This window comes from Fundulus heteroclitus, chromosome 6 (genome assembly GCF_011125445.2).
Source record: "Fundulus heteroclitus isolate FHET01 chromosome 6, MU-UCD_Fhet_4.1, whole genome shotgun sequence".
Taxonomy (NCBI): domain Eukaryota; kingdom Metazoa; phylum Chordata; class Actinopteri; order Cyprinodontiformes; family Fundulidae; genus Fundulus; species Fundulus heteroclitus.
The window spans coordinates 13246240-13259113 of record NC_046366.1 but is presented as its reverse complement, the minus strand read 5'-3'; the positions used below and the strand labels follow the sequence as shown (position 1 = coordinate 13259113).

The window sequence follows — 12874 nt, the reverse complement described above, 5'->3', positions numbered from 1 at the left end:
AATACCTATAGCTAAAAACTTTTTTTTTTTTAACCTGACAATTTAAAAGGCCAGATGCTGGATAGCTTTTCATTATGGCTTTAGTTATAATCTAATGATTTGTTGTTAAAATGAGAAATACTTTATTAATCCCAGAGGGAAATTACAGGCGAATGAAAGTCGCCACTAATTGAACAATGAACTGAATTTGTCTGACTTTTACAGCATACAAGAAAAAATCATTTTAAACAGTAAGAGTGTTGAGAGGTGAATTTTATGCAATTCCATCAGATTTTTTTAAATTATAAAATATTTTCTTTCATGCTGATTGCTAAACTAGCAGACATCACAGTCATTTTTGAACGCTCCAGAGGGAATGAGATGATTTAAACAAGTTAAAATTCCTCCATCTAAAGTAAACCAGGACCAGAAATATTTCCATATCCTGACTTACTTATTTTAAGAAGATGGGAATATTATTTCAATCAAGCATGGAAATAAAGTATATAACCGTGTTTTGTGTTTCAGGGGAAATATGCAGCATTTTTCACTGAGAGTTGCTCAGAAGTTGTACAGAAAGAGGAAGACAAAGACAGACAGGCTGAGGACACCAGTGAAGTCCATATAAACGGTGGATTAAGCCAAAGCTGGGAGCTCAGAACTGTGGACCCTTTAAAGGAAACTGTCGACAACTTCACAGTATGAACAATTGATCTATTTCTATTATTATTGTAATGTATATTTTAGATTCATATTTGATTTCCCCAGCTCTTCTTTTAAAATAAACTTTAGAATTCTGTAAACTTTGTACAGAAGAAGGAGAATACGGTTGTTTGATACAGCATGTGTTATGAAAGCCTTTTGTTTCCATCTATTGATGCTCTAAGTGCTGCTTTAGTGTGTGTTGTGCTCATATAAAAGGCACGTTCTCTGCCTTCCTTCAGGCAGATAGTGTTTCGGGTGCAGTGCTGGTTTCAGGTTCCTCTGTGTGCGGAGGGAACACACTGTTTTCATCTCTGTGTGTGTGTGTGTGCAGGTTGTCTTCTCCGTCCTGCTTCAGCGACCTACAGGGTCGCTGCCAGACAGCAGAAGAGGAGCAGGAGACAACCTCGGGTTCGTCAGCAGGGATATACCAGACGGACGCTTTAGCTTACCTACGTGGAACCAGACCGCCATCAAAACAGAGGCCTGACAGGTATATACTGCTAAACGTGGCCAATGAGAAAGTGGATTCTCATAGAAGTGAGTGCGAGTTAGTTGTTTTTTTTCTGCATCCAGTCTGCTGTAATCCAAATGTGTAGATGAGAGAGTCAGTCATTTCAAATACGTGATGTTTTTTTAGATCCCTATGATATCTGCAAAAAAAAATCTCTTCCTCTTTATTAAGTCCAAAGCTCAACCCTTTACTGGTTTTTGTTTCTGGACTTGTTGCTGCAGCGTTGTCCTGAATACAAGCAGTGAATGCGATCTGGCTGATTGTGCGAGTCTGGCCGAGGAGGTCTCCTGTCCTTCTCACCTCCCCAGCGCCTCAGAGCCGGCAGTCAACACGTCTTGTGTGTCCCAGGTCGGTCCAAATCACGATTCGTTTCCGATCTGCGGTCGTTTCAGGCACAGCTGCGTGCAGTGCTGGTCAGAAGTTTACATACACTCATCATCGGCATGTCTTATTGATTTTGAGCTTTTAGAGATAGAATGAACTGTTCTTCGTTCAGGGTGGAATGATGGTGCAGCAGGCATAAGTCATATCAAGAATTGTCTGCATAACTTTAGATGCATTGGGGATTCTCTCCAAAGGTCACAATTACACACACAAATTTAAATGTATGCACACACCCTCTGTAATATTTGGATAACAGTTCCTAAACAAATCGCAGAGAAACAGAATAAGGTTTGCAACCATCAACAAGCGTCTTTTGGCTAAGTTATTTTAAATGATTTGGCTTCCTGCCACAAGCTCAGCTTTCAGGCACAATCCATATATTATCAACAGGGTGGAGGTCGAGGTCATTCCAGAAATTACATTAGTCGGCTTCATCAATCCTGAAACAGCTTTGATGTGGGCTTGCGTTCTTTGTCTTGTTTGAACATCCAGTTGTATCCAGATTTCCACTGTGTGGCTCCAGGATGAACTCTTTTTAGGATTTAATTATGTTGAACCAGAGGGACATCAATAACATGAGGGACACCGGATCTTAAAGGCTGGATCCGGTCATACCTGGTCTAGCTGTTGAATTGAGGTCAAGTTTAAGCATTTGGAGGTGGGCTTCTATATTATTTGCTTCACTGACTTTACATGACGCATCAGTCCTACTGGCAGGGAAACAGTAATAACACCACCAAATGCTTTTTAGTTGTTATAATATTCTTTGGCTGGAAAACTTAACCTAACCTTGACTCTTTCAGACATACGTCTTGTAATTTCTCCCAAATGTCTCCTTGTTTGTTCCCTCTGATTATACAGCTTTACTCCAGAAGGCGTTTTGCTTGTACATGTGGGTACATGCTAATTCGTAGGTGTTGCCTTTTGAGCGGGGGGGGGGGGGGTTGTCCTTGGCTGGCTCCTTCTCAGTTTGTGTTGATGTTAAACTCACTTCACTGTGGACAGAGACACTGGTGTTTCAGCATCTTGAACCTAACAATGTCCTTTCTTCTGAAGGTGACACTTTGTAACCTGACTCCGCCAGATGGATTTGCTCCTCATATCCATCTGGAAACCTTCCGTTGAAGTAATTTTGGGAAGGGGCAAAAATACTGGTTAGCTGATTGGCATATGTTGGTGATAGACGGGCCAAATAAACCAATCAGATCAACGAAGCATATGACGTACTCGTCAACATGCTTCGTCGTCGCTCTGTTACGAGCGACGACGAAAACACAACCACAAGCCAAGCTACTCTTGCTGCTGCAGGTAAAGGCTCGTTAGCTCAGCAAAGAAATACTCTGTAGTTCCGATAAAACTTGCACGATAGCCACGCTAACGCTAGTTTCATCGGCTGAAGCCGCCATGTTCTTTAGACTGAACTGTCGCGCTTCTGGTTGCGTCACACCTCAACTCGCCTCAAAGCCAACGCTGATTGGACGTTCGTTTGGTGAACGGCTCCAAATTTTCTTTAAAGGAAAGTAGCCAGACTGATCTGCGAGTGAAACCTTGAAAGCTCGCGAGATCAGGATGGTCTCACGAGGCTAGACACTTTGGTCTTATTCAAATTAACTCTGCCTATCCTGATAAGAAAATGCCTCAAATATCCAACAAGACTTATTGATGGTTCATTTTTGCACGGCTTGAAAATAATGTGGTTTCTCTCAACGCTGTTCAGAATCAGATATACTTTAATAATCCCAGAGGGAAATTACTGAAATTGATTGAGTTGACATAAAACCAAATATTACCACTACGGATGGGTAGGAGGGGTGTTGTTATCTGATGATCTCACTCTGGAAGAAAACTGTTCAGATCCATGATTCGAACCCCAATTTAATGAGACAGTCATGCTTTGTGATGAGGATCCTCTTCTGGACGACGCTGCATAAACCACACCAAGGCATTCTTTATTAATTGTGCTGTCGTTTGAGCTGCAGAGGATACTGAGTTCAGAGACAGACAGTGGATTTGGAAGCTCCTACCTGAACCAGTCAGCCTCTGAAACATTTCACCCAAATGTCCTCACAGGAAGGTCAGGAAAACCGTCTCAGCACGTTTATGACTGTTCTGCAGCTTCTATCCGCGTATCACATGGGAAACTTTCCTTCTCCAGTGTTCACTCCAAGTCTGACGATCTAAGCAACTCAGACAGCGAAGCTTCCTGCTCCAACCTGGAGACGGCTATCCATGCGGTCGCTGAGCCCACCCGCTCATCTAACCGAACGCTCCACCGTGAAGCAGCGCCAGCCGCATTGGACCTGTGGGTGGAGAGCACCGCCAAGGAGCCGTCAGTCAGGCCGCAGCGTGAGTAAAGCCCTCCTAACTTCTCTCCCATGAGTACTGCAACATTTATGTCTCCACCGCTCCCCACACAGGAACTGACCGAATACCTCCTGCCCAGCTCCTCACCCTCAGCGCCACCATGGACGCCGTAGACAGCGGCGGTCCTCTGAACTCCTGTTCTTGTAACAGGTCAGTTTGCATGGAGCTAACCGCGGCAGAAAACACGAATAAAAATCTAATCTGTATTTTTTTTCATTCTGGTCCTGCGTGGTCCAGCGAGGCCATCCTGGCCTTGCAGACCGAGGTATCAAAGTTAAAGAAGGAGCTGGAGCAGGGCTTAGTCCAGCTGCCCCATTTAGCACAGAGGATGGACTTCCTCACTTCCATTTACAGACAAGAAGATTCAGATCATGGGTCTAGAAACCGAACTTCCCAAACACCAGCTTCAAAGCGGTGAGTCCTAAATCTTCCTTTCAGTAAATAAATAGAAGAACGGGGGTTGTTAGGATGAACCTCTGTGGCTCTACAGGATTAAAACATCCTGTCGTGTTCCTCTGATTGGATCTTTGTTGCCTCCAGTGTAGAGAAGTCAAGCAGCAGAGGCAGGATCAACCTCACACCCGGTCTATTGAGGATAGAGGACTGGATTTCCTCTGACATGGAACCAAGCAAGACACGAGGTAGTCTGCCAGCGTTTTATGTTTCTTTCATTCTCTAAGATGCTTTTAATGACTTTTGAATAAGGATTTGAATACTACTACTAATAATAGTAATGCCCAAAGTAACAATGAAAACCCTTGATGAGGCATCCTATTATTACTACAACCCTCGGTGAAGACAATGAGGACAGCTGAAGCTAACTATGTAAATAAATTGGTGTCTTATCTAAGTTCATTGCATACATAGTTCTATTTCCCTCCTAGTTTGACATCAGGTCGAATTAAAATTAATGTTAGTAATATAATTTAACTACCACATATTTTACCATTAATATTAAGCCGGGTTTCTTTATTGTATCTTATGTAATTAATACATTTGATGCATCTTTTTATTCTGGTTTTTACTTCTAAATTTTAGATATTATGTCAGCGTCTGCTGTTTCCTCCCACTGATCATCCTCATGAATGATTTTGTTTTTTCTCTAAGTTGATTACATTCTCTGTCAGGGGCGGTTCTAGACTAAATTTACCAGGGGGCCCAAGATGGGGCCAGTGTTTATTCACAGGGGCACAGAACAAAACAATTTAAAAACAATAAAATGGCAATATTTAACTATGTAATAATATTAAGTGAGCCACTTGTGGCTCTGGAACTGCAGGTTTCAGACCCCTGATCTAGCAGTTGAAAACTTTGCCCCCTGCTCAATACGGCTAAAGCTAAATTAAAACATCTTAAGTTTTAATATTCTTTTTAGAGTAAAGCTGTATAGGTAAAAAATAATATTGGTCAAAGTGACCAATCAGTTATGGTTTCTTTGCCATTGCAAATAATTATGAGAAGTTTATTTAACATCATGCTTTTAGTACAGGGGCCATAACAGGGGCCAGGGCCATTTCTACAGGGGCATGGGCCCCTGTTGGCCCCTGTCTAGAACCGCCTCTGTTCTCTGTACTCTTCTCATGTTTAGCCCATTTCTCCTTGTTTTTTCCCCTCTTTGTTATTTTATATAAAATCCTTCTTGTGCATGAAAATTGCTCCCCTTTTTTTATGAACTGAGTGACTAATTGATCGTAAAATATGTCAAGAAGCGTTGGCGTTTGTTTTATGAGCACAGACAGCGGTGGTGGAAGCTGCTCTGAGATCATGTCGCAGATCCCCGATTCACCCGTGGGCAGTGTACGTTCTGAGCCTCAAGATAAACTTCAGCACAACACTCCATCAAACAAAGGTTGGAACCAAATCCACAGCAGTATGCATTTCGCTATTTGTTTTTGTTTTTTTTTCTACATTTTGCTGAGTTATGTCTATAGAGATTAAACTTAACAGTTCTCTCTCCTAATGTAGGAATGCAGGGAGCCTCCAGTTTGAAAGGACAGAATGAGCACCGTGTGAAACAAAGGCCCCAAGGTGAGCAGGCTTATCACAGGATGACCATGTTTAGATTATATCAGCATTTCAGTTTTATCTTTATAAGATATAAAATATATCTATTCAGAATCAGGAAGAAACAATAACCTAAAAACTTTTATAACTACAAACTATACCAAAAAGTTTAAGGAGTGGATTGAATCATATTAAACTTAATCTGAATTCTAACATTGTGACTGACAATCTGAAATGTAGCATTGTATGTTGTACCCTGTACACTTCTGACATTTATCAGCACCTTGTGATACTTCTTCTGTTTCTGTGGTGGGCCACAGCCCTCAGGAGCTTTAATTTCAAGGAGAGGTGGTCTCCTTCTCTCCAGAAGCCCCTCCTTCAGGTCAGCTATGGCTCCTCCTGCAGCCTGCCAGCCAGGTAAATGTGTCTAAGCAAAAGCTTTCAAACAATAATCAGCCAGAAAACAGTCATCAGCTTTACACAATTCAGCTCAGTGGAGACGTATGAAATCTGATTTTAACTATTTTCCAAGCCTGGATATGTATGGGGGGGAAAAATGAGGGTAAATGTTCAAATGTTCAGGCTTTGTTATTCTACACAGAAATGTAGGGATCTTTTTGGACAATTTTTTTCAACTCAGTTATTTGGAAGCTTTTATTTATTAACAAAACACAGAAGTTAATGTAGGATATGTTTATTTAGTTTTGCCCCCTTAACCCTTGATAGTAGAGAGCCTCGTACAGGTGGCATTAATGCATTGACCACCATGGAGGACAGATGTGTAACTTGTATTTAATGGAGGATAATGCAGACAACGTTACTGATCTTCAAACAGATATATTTAATCATATATCCAGAGCCGAATTTAGGAGGATATGGGCCCATGGGCTTTAATCGGGTCAGTGGTCCCTAATCGCAACCCTGGTTATATACTGTTATGTAGTTGTGTGTATTATACACACACACACTTAAGGAGTACAAACCAAAAATAATTGAAAACCAGATTTCACAACCTAGATTTGTAATAAACCAAATGTCAAACTAGAAATGACCCTGAATTGTTTAGCAGTTTATAGAAGGTGGAAAAAATTAAACTCCAAAAAATAGTTTGCATCAAAAAATGTGAATCCCTGAATGGCTGTTGCATGCACCCCAAGTATAAAACCATTTCAGCACAAGAAAATGCAACTATATACTTATACAAAGCGATATGAACGTGGCTTTGTATAACATACACACAAAATAACCAAATGCATTGGCAAGTGGAAATAAAGTTCTCAAATCTCTAATGTAGTATTATTTGTCTGCTAATCAGACAGAAGATGCTGTTGCTAGAAAAGGGACCAGGCGACACTACAGTTTCTAGAGTAGAAAAGGCGTTCACTGCGTTTGTGCTCCATGCATTCTGTGGGGGCTCTTCCAGTTTTAAAGCGTGACGGAAAGATAAACACAGCTCTGGTAGATGTGGAGTAAAGCTGCCTTAAGTCTTGGGATGTACTCCTCATTTGCAAGCTTGCGTTTAAAGACAATGCAAAGCAATTTGCAAATAAATTTGCCTTGCCTTTGCCTTGCCTAAAGAATGATCTATGAAAGAGCTGTTGACCACCAGTGGTGGCACGCAAGGGGCTGCACCCATAAAAGTAAATGTGTAGGCAGTAAACCTAAAATCAAGAATTCAAAATTACAGCTGTTCTCAAAACACGCCCGACTTCATTTTTTAACATTATTGTCAGTTTATTTTGCATCCCAAAAAAATATCTTAAATATTTCCTTTAATTGGTCCCACAGAGGGGAAATTCGTCTCTGGATTTACCGACAGGGAGCGACCAGGTGCTTTAATGGCAATACTTTCAGGTCTGCAGCGTCACCCATCTAGCTGGACTCAATAGGAAAGAACATGAGCCGATGTTAGCTCTCCACTTACCCATGGAGACGTCGTCACATGGGACAATCGAGTTAAAGCTCCTCAGAGTTAATGTAACTATTACCCTCTTTAGAAGTTTGTATGAACCTGGAAGCAAGCACCCCCCCCCCCCCCCCTACTTTTTATGAAATAAAAGTTTCCAGTCTTCTGCTCCTTCGTGTGTACTGCAATTTCATCAACTGGCAAGTAAGAGCCTGGGGACAGAATGACTTTAATCTCTGTAGACTATAGTAACAGCTCAAGTGTAGCATCAGACTGCTAAAACACCATCTTAAACTAGCTCAACATATTTGTAAGTCACAAATGAAATGCTTTAGAACACACTTCAAAAGTGAAGAAGCCTCTGTGCATAAGATCAGAATCCTAACACCTCCCATGGTTCCTGTCCTGTAACCACCAGCCGAGGCTTTAATAGAGCTAGCTGCAGGTTGTGGGTTCTCCCCTCAAAGAACCACAATTACTCTCCGCTCCAGGCCATTTTTGCCTGAATTAAATCCTACATGATTTATGTTTGCCTTGACATTTTTTCCTGATTAAAGAGCATGATAGCTTTACAAACAATTCTCAACGTGAAGCTTCAAGTAACAACAGAAAGAAGCGGATATTGAAAGTTAAAAATGTCCTAATTGACCAATAAAAATTTTTCTCTTCTCTCAGCCAAATAGTTTGGCTGAAAGTGGAGAGATCAATGGATCTATTTACCACCAGGGATTTTGTTCATTATTTCTGTAAATGCTAGTCTCATAATATTAAAGTTTTCTCTGAAAAAGGATGGGGGACACTGATGGCGCAGTGATAGCACATGCAAACCAGAAACAGCGGCCGATGCAGAGGTTCAGCTCTGGCCCATTGTCACGGTCTGCATGGTTTTTGGTTTTTGGTCCCAGCATTTCAGTATCTTTAGATCATGTTTTATTCCTTGACTGATATCTCAGTCTTTTCTTAGTTATCCTCGTTATTTTCCTTACCTCAAGGTTTTCCCCTGGTCGTTCCTGTGTTTCTTATATTTATTAGATCAGCCTTGTTTATGTTTCCTTCTGTACAGCCTTTTGTTTATTCCCTGTGTCCAGTCATCCTCACTTACATTTATTCTCTTGCTCTCTCTCGCCCCCTGTTGCCACTCGCTCTCTCTCCTCAGTTTTTCCTCCAGCTTCTTCTCCACATCTACCATCAATGAGTCAATCAACCCCTGCCTTCATTCCAGCTCTCATCCTCCCAGTATTTAAGCTCATTTTCCACTCGCCCCTTGTTTCTGCTGTTTGCTTCATTTTACCCGATCTCTTCCTCGTTTGCGTCCCAGATCTAGGTTTTGTTTTTCCTCTGGCTCCTGCATCCTCCATTGTTTTTGTGAGCTTTGATTTTCATTAAATTCATCGCTGCCTCTGCCTCTCTGCATTTGGGTTCTACAACAACCACCAAAAAATGATGACACCCTGATCTTTTGCTGCACCCCCCCCCCCCACCACCACCACCACCACCACCACCTCAATTTCTTGTCTGCCTACTTTCATTAAAGGCCACTAGCGCTACAAAATGACAAAAATAATAATAAAAAAATGATGATTCTAAGATTTCCTCTTGTGAACCTGATTTTGCATAAACAGCCATGTAGATTGGAGATTTTGTAACTCAGACAACAGGAGGATTTATGATACATTAGATAAATGCACTAATTCCTTGACTTATCTTGTGATTGTGACCCCTTGTTACTAGTTAAAGACCATTTAGTTTAACGTGACATCACAATAAAAGTAAATTAAAGTAAAAAAAAAAAAAACATCAATCCATCCATCTTTTTGTCCATTCATCCACCAAACCAACACGCTACTCCATCCTTTCATTTCGGCCTGCCCAAGGTTGTTTTGACAGGTTCAAAGGTCTATGAGGGAAACCCAGACACTCCTGTCTCTATTGACTATACCCAATTATACCCAATCATTTTGATGGATCCTGTTGAACGGCGTTGTAATGTTTGGCCCTGCAGTAAACTCCTGGGTCTGCTCTGGCCTGTTGCCTCCCAGAGGGGCCTACCTGAAAGGATGCCTTAGAAACTTCTGTCATTGGACACCTTTCAGTGTGGAGGACCAGTTGCTGGATGTCCGGTTGCTGCAGCTTCATAGCTTTTCTTTTCCAGTGGTGCTTTCCTGGGCTGGATGTTGATGGATGTTGGTCCCTTGGCCAGAATCAGTGTTGGTGCTCTACCTACATGATTATTGCTCCTCTAAATTACATTGGGTTTGTGTGGAAAGCACTTTGTGCAGCACAGGTGTTTGGAAATGTGCTATATAGATAAAACTGACCTTGACTGTGGTCAATGGGCCATGGGCTACAGCCCCTGCCCTTCCTAAAGTCTGGCCCAGGATATATCCATGTTACCCGAAAAGCTTCTGGTAAAAATCTAGAAATTTCAGTCTGGAGAGTTTTCAAATAAGATTTGTATAAACCTTGAATAACCATAATAATTTCTATTATCTCTGCCCCATAATGCAGCTATAAAGTGAGAGAGCCTGAGCTGCAGTCCACATTCAGTCACAGAAAACGCTCCACTCAGTCCGACACCACACTCCTGCCCAGCAACATGTATTTTCAGCAGCCAGTCCCTCCAGTTCCTGTCCCTCTCAGAGGGACCAGGAGACGCAGAGGCAAAAAGGTCAGAAGCTCACACTTTAAAGCCAGTGCCAGCATAGCAGTTTGATATCTTACAAAGTTTTTGTTTAACCTTATCTAAGAGGTTCTGTGTGTTTATTAGGAGGAAGACATGAACAGGACTCTGGACCAGGCCATTGAGGTTGCCCGCATCATGAAAAGGACTACGGATCGAATGGCCTGGAGACTTTCTGTTGATTTAGCCAAAGCACAGCTGAACAAGAAACCTTACAATACACAACCACTAGGGGGCAGAAAGCACCACACTTTCTAAACATCATCATCATTTTGTCTGAAATACAAGTATGGAAACCCATAAGCGCCACAATTCAGTAAATAGTTAAGACATTAAATAAATATGTATGTGTAGGATACTATTAATTTAACTGATAACAACTGTAACTATATTGTCATTTGTCAGCCTTATCCATCAAAGTCAGTGTGCAGAGCTAACATTGTAAACAAGGTGATTGGCCTTAAGTTAAACTACAGGTTAACCAATCAAATGTTATTGTGCATCTAATGAGCCATGGTCAATGGTTAATTTCTGAAAAAAAAATGCATTCTATTATTTATTTATTTCAATTACAAGATTTAATACAGATTTTAAGACTATTTATGTATTAAATATATTTATCACAGCTTTACTGTCAGTCACATGTATAAACATTGATGTAACATATGTTATAGATTGTGATACTTGATGCATAAGAGTCCTCTAACATGCATTTAAAAAACTGCCTTGATATGTTTTGCAAAAAAATACATTTTCACAGCTTATGTTCATAAATGTCAGAAAAGGCGGAAATCTTTCAATTTACACATTTCTGAGGGAAACTGATTTTTTTGTATGGAAGTTTCTTTATTTGGAAATCCTTTTTATGCAGTGTTGATTGCTCAAAATATTTATTTATTGATCTATATGCTATGCAGTGTGTAAAATTTGTCCACATGGAGGCATATTGCAGTTTACAGCAACTAAAGGATTTTGTTACAATGGCAACCAATAAATCTAAACTTTATATTGTGACATTGGTCCATTATCAGTTGTGTTGAGTTACCTAAAACTTTAAAAGGGTTATATTTCTCCTGCTTGCATAACATCAGTTACTGGAGACACACAAGCAGCCGTGGGCAGAAGATATAGTTCAATCTAATTAAATCTGGGTCATATTGCTAATATTGTGTTTCAGGAGTAAAAAAAAAATCTGCCTTTACCATGAGTGCATATCAGCTGCTGCTCTTTTAGCAAATGTGTGCATTAAAAGTCGCTAATGCCCATCGCTGCCGGCCTCTGGGTGCTACCGGCTCAGTGTCTTCTTTCCAAGTTTCAATTGAGTGACCCTGTTTTTGTCACTGCCAAAGCCTGCTGGTCGTCATCTACAGCACGGTGTTCAGTTTCTCTGCTGTTCTACAAAAAGGCATCGGCAAAGAAAAGAAACAACAACAGCATTCCTAAACTATCTGTTCAAATTGTTCCAGGAGCAGGTTCGTGTCCATGTTCATTAACCTGCAGGCGATCAGCAGAGAAACAGGGCTGTTCATTTGTTAGAATTGGTATGAAGCTGACTCAAGTATTAAAAAAAATTAAAATGTACCTTGTTATATCACTCATATGGTGTTATTGTGTATGACAATATATATATATATACTTTGTTGCAAAGGCTATTACTTTAGATGTTTGTTTGCCATCTACGTTACAGGGGTCTGATTGGACAACACAGCCCTTCAGCATAAAAGACCAAATCCAGACTGCTCTTTGGGTGGAGCTTTTGCTGCATATTTGTGTAAACTGTGCAGAACTAATAAAATAAAACAATTATTAAACAATCCAAAGAAAAATATCACAGGCAAGAAGCATCCTGTCCACGGTGGCTACGCGTTCATCCAGGAGGAGTGAAGCAGCGAGTCAATGACTCGATGCAACCTGCTGGGTTTTCATTACATAGAAAACTTTTTAACTAGTCTGTCCGTACGATTTGATGGCATCGACTTTGTAAAGTGACTTGAGATGACTTGTGTTGTGAACTTGGCAACTTAGATGGGCAACTACAGCAACATTAGGCAAGTGACTGTGGATGGACATATGTTCATGAAAATGGTTACAAAGCCATTTCTAAGGGTTGGGGACTCCAGGGAAATACCATGAGAGTCATTTACCACAAAGAGAGAAAATACACATATACAAAATGCACCGAGAGCACATTAAAGACTCATCCAGGAGGTCACAAAAGAACCCACAACTTTTTAAGCATTTAGCCTAGATTCAGCAATTAGGAGACCCAGGAAAAAAAGAGCATCCCCGCAAAACTTCCAAGACAAACACTAAACACAGGAGTCTCACTTTTCCCCAAAAT

General features: G+C 40.9%; 1 protein-coding gene across 1 annotated transcript; it reads left to right on the top strand.

The window, feature by feature from the left end:
• The first annotated feature begins 971 nt into the window (after positions 1–971).
• On the top strand, positions 972–12081 carry LOC110369285. Its single transcript, XM_021322604.2, has 12 exons — positions 972–1174; positions 1417–1543; positions 3559–3653; positions 3735–3925; positions 3997–4093; positions 4181–4357; positions 4484–4584; positions 5679–5792; positions 5909–5971; positions 6268–6364; positions 10362–10521; positions 10621–12081. The coding sequence occupies exons 5-12, from the start codon at positions 4044–4046 to the stop codon at positions 10789–10791; spliced, it is 933 nt and encodes a 310-aa protein (XP_021178279.2). The 5' UTR covers positions 972–1174; positions 1417–1543; positions 3559–3653; positions 3735–3925; positions 3997–4043; the 3' UTR covers positions 10792–12081.
• Positions 12082–12874: the final 793 nt, after the last annotated feature.

Coding starts and splice junctions, on each gene's coding strand:
- LOC110369285 (XM_021322604.2), top strand. CDS start 4,044: ATGGACGCCGTAGACAGCGGCGGTCCTCTGAACTCCTGTTCTTGTAAC. Junction 4,358..4,483: donor CAAACACCAGCTTCAAAGCG/GTGAGTCCTAAA, acceptor TGTTGCCTCCAG/TGTAGAGAAGTCAAGCAGCA. Junction 5,972..6,267: donor TGTGAAACAAAGGCCCCAAG/GTGAGCAGGCTT, acceptor GGTGGGCCACAG/CCCTCAGGAGCTTTAATTTC.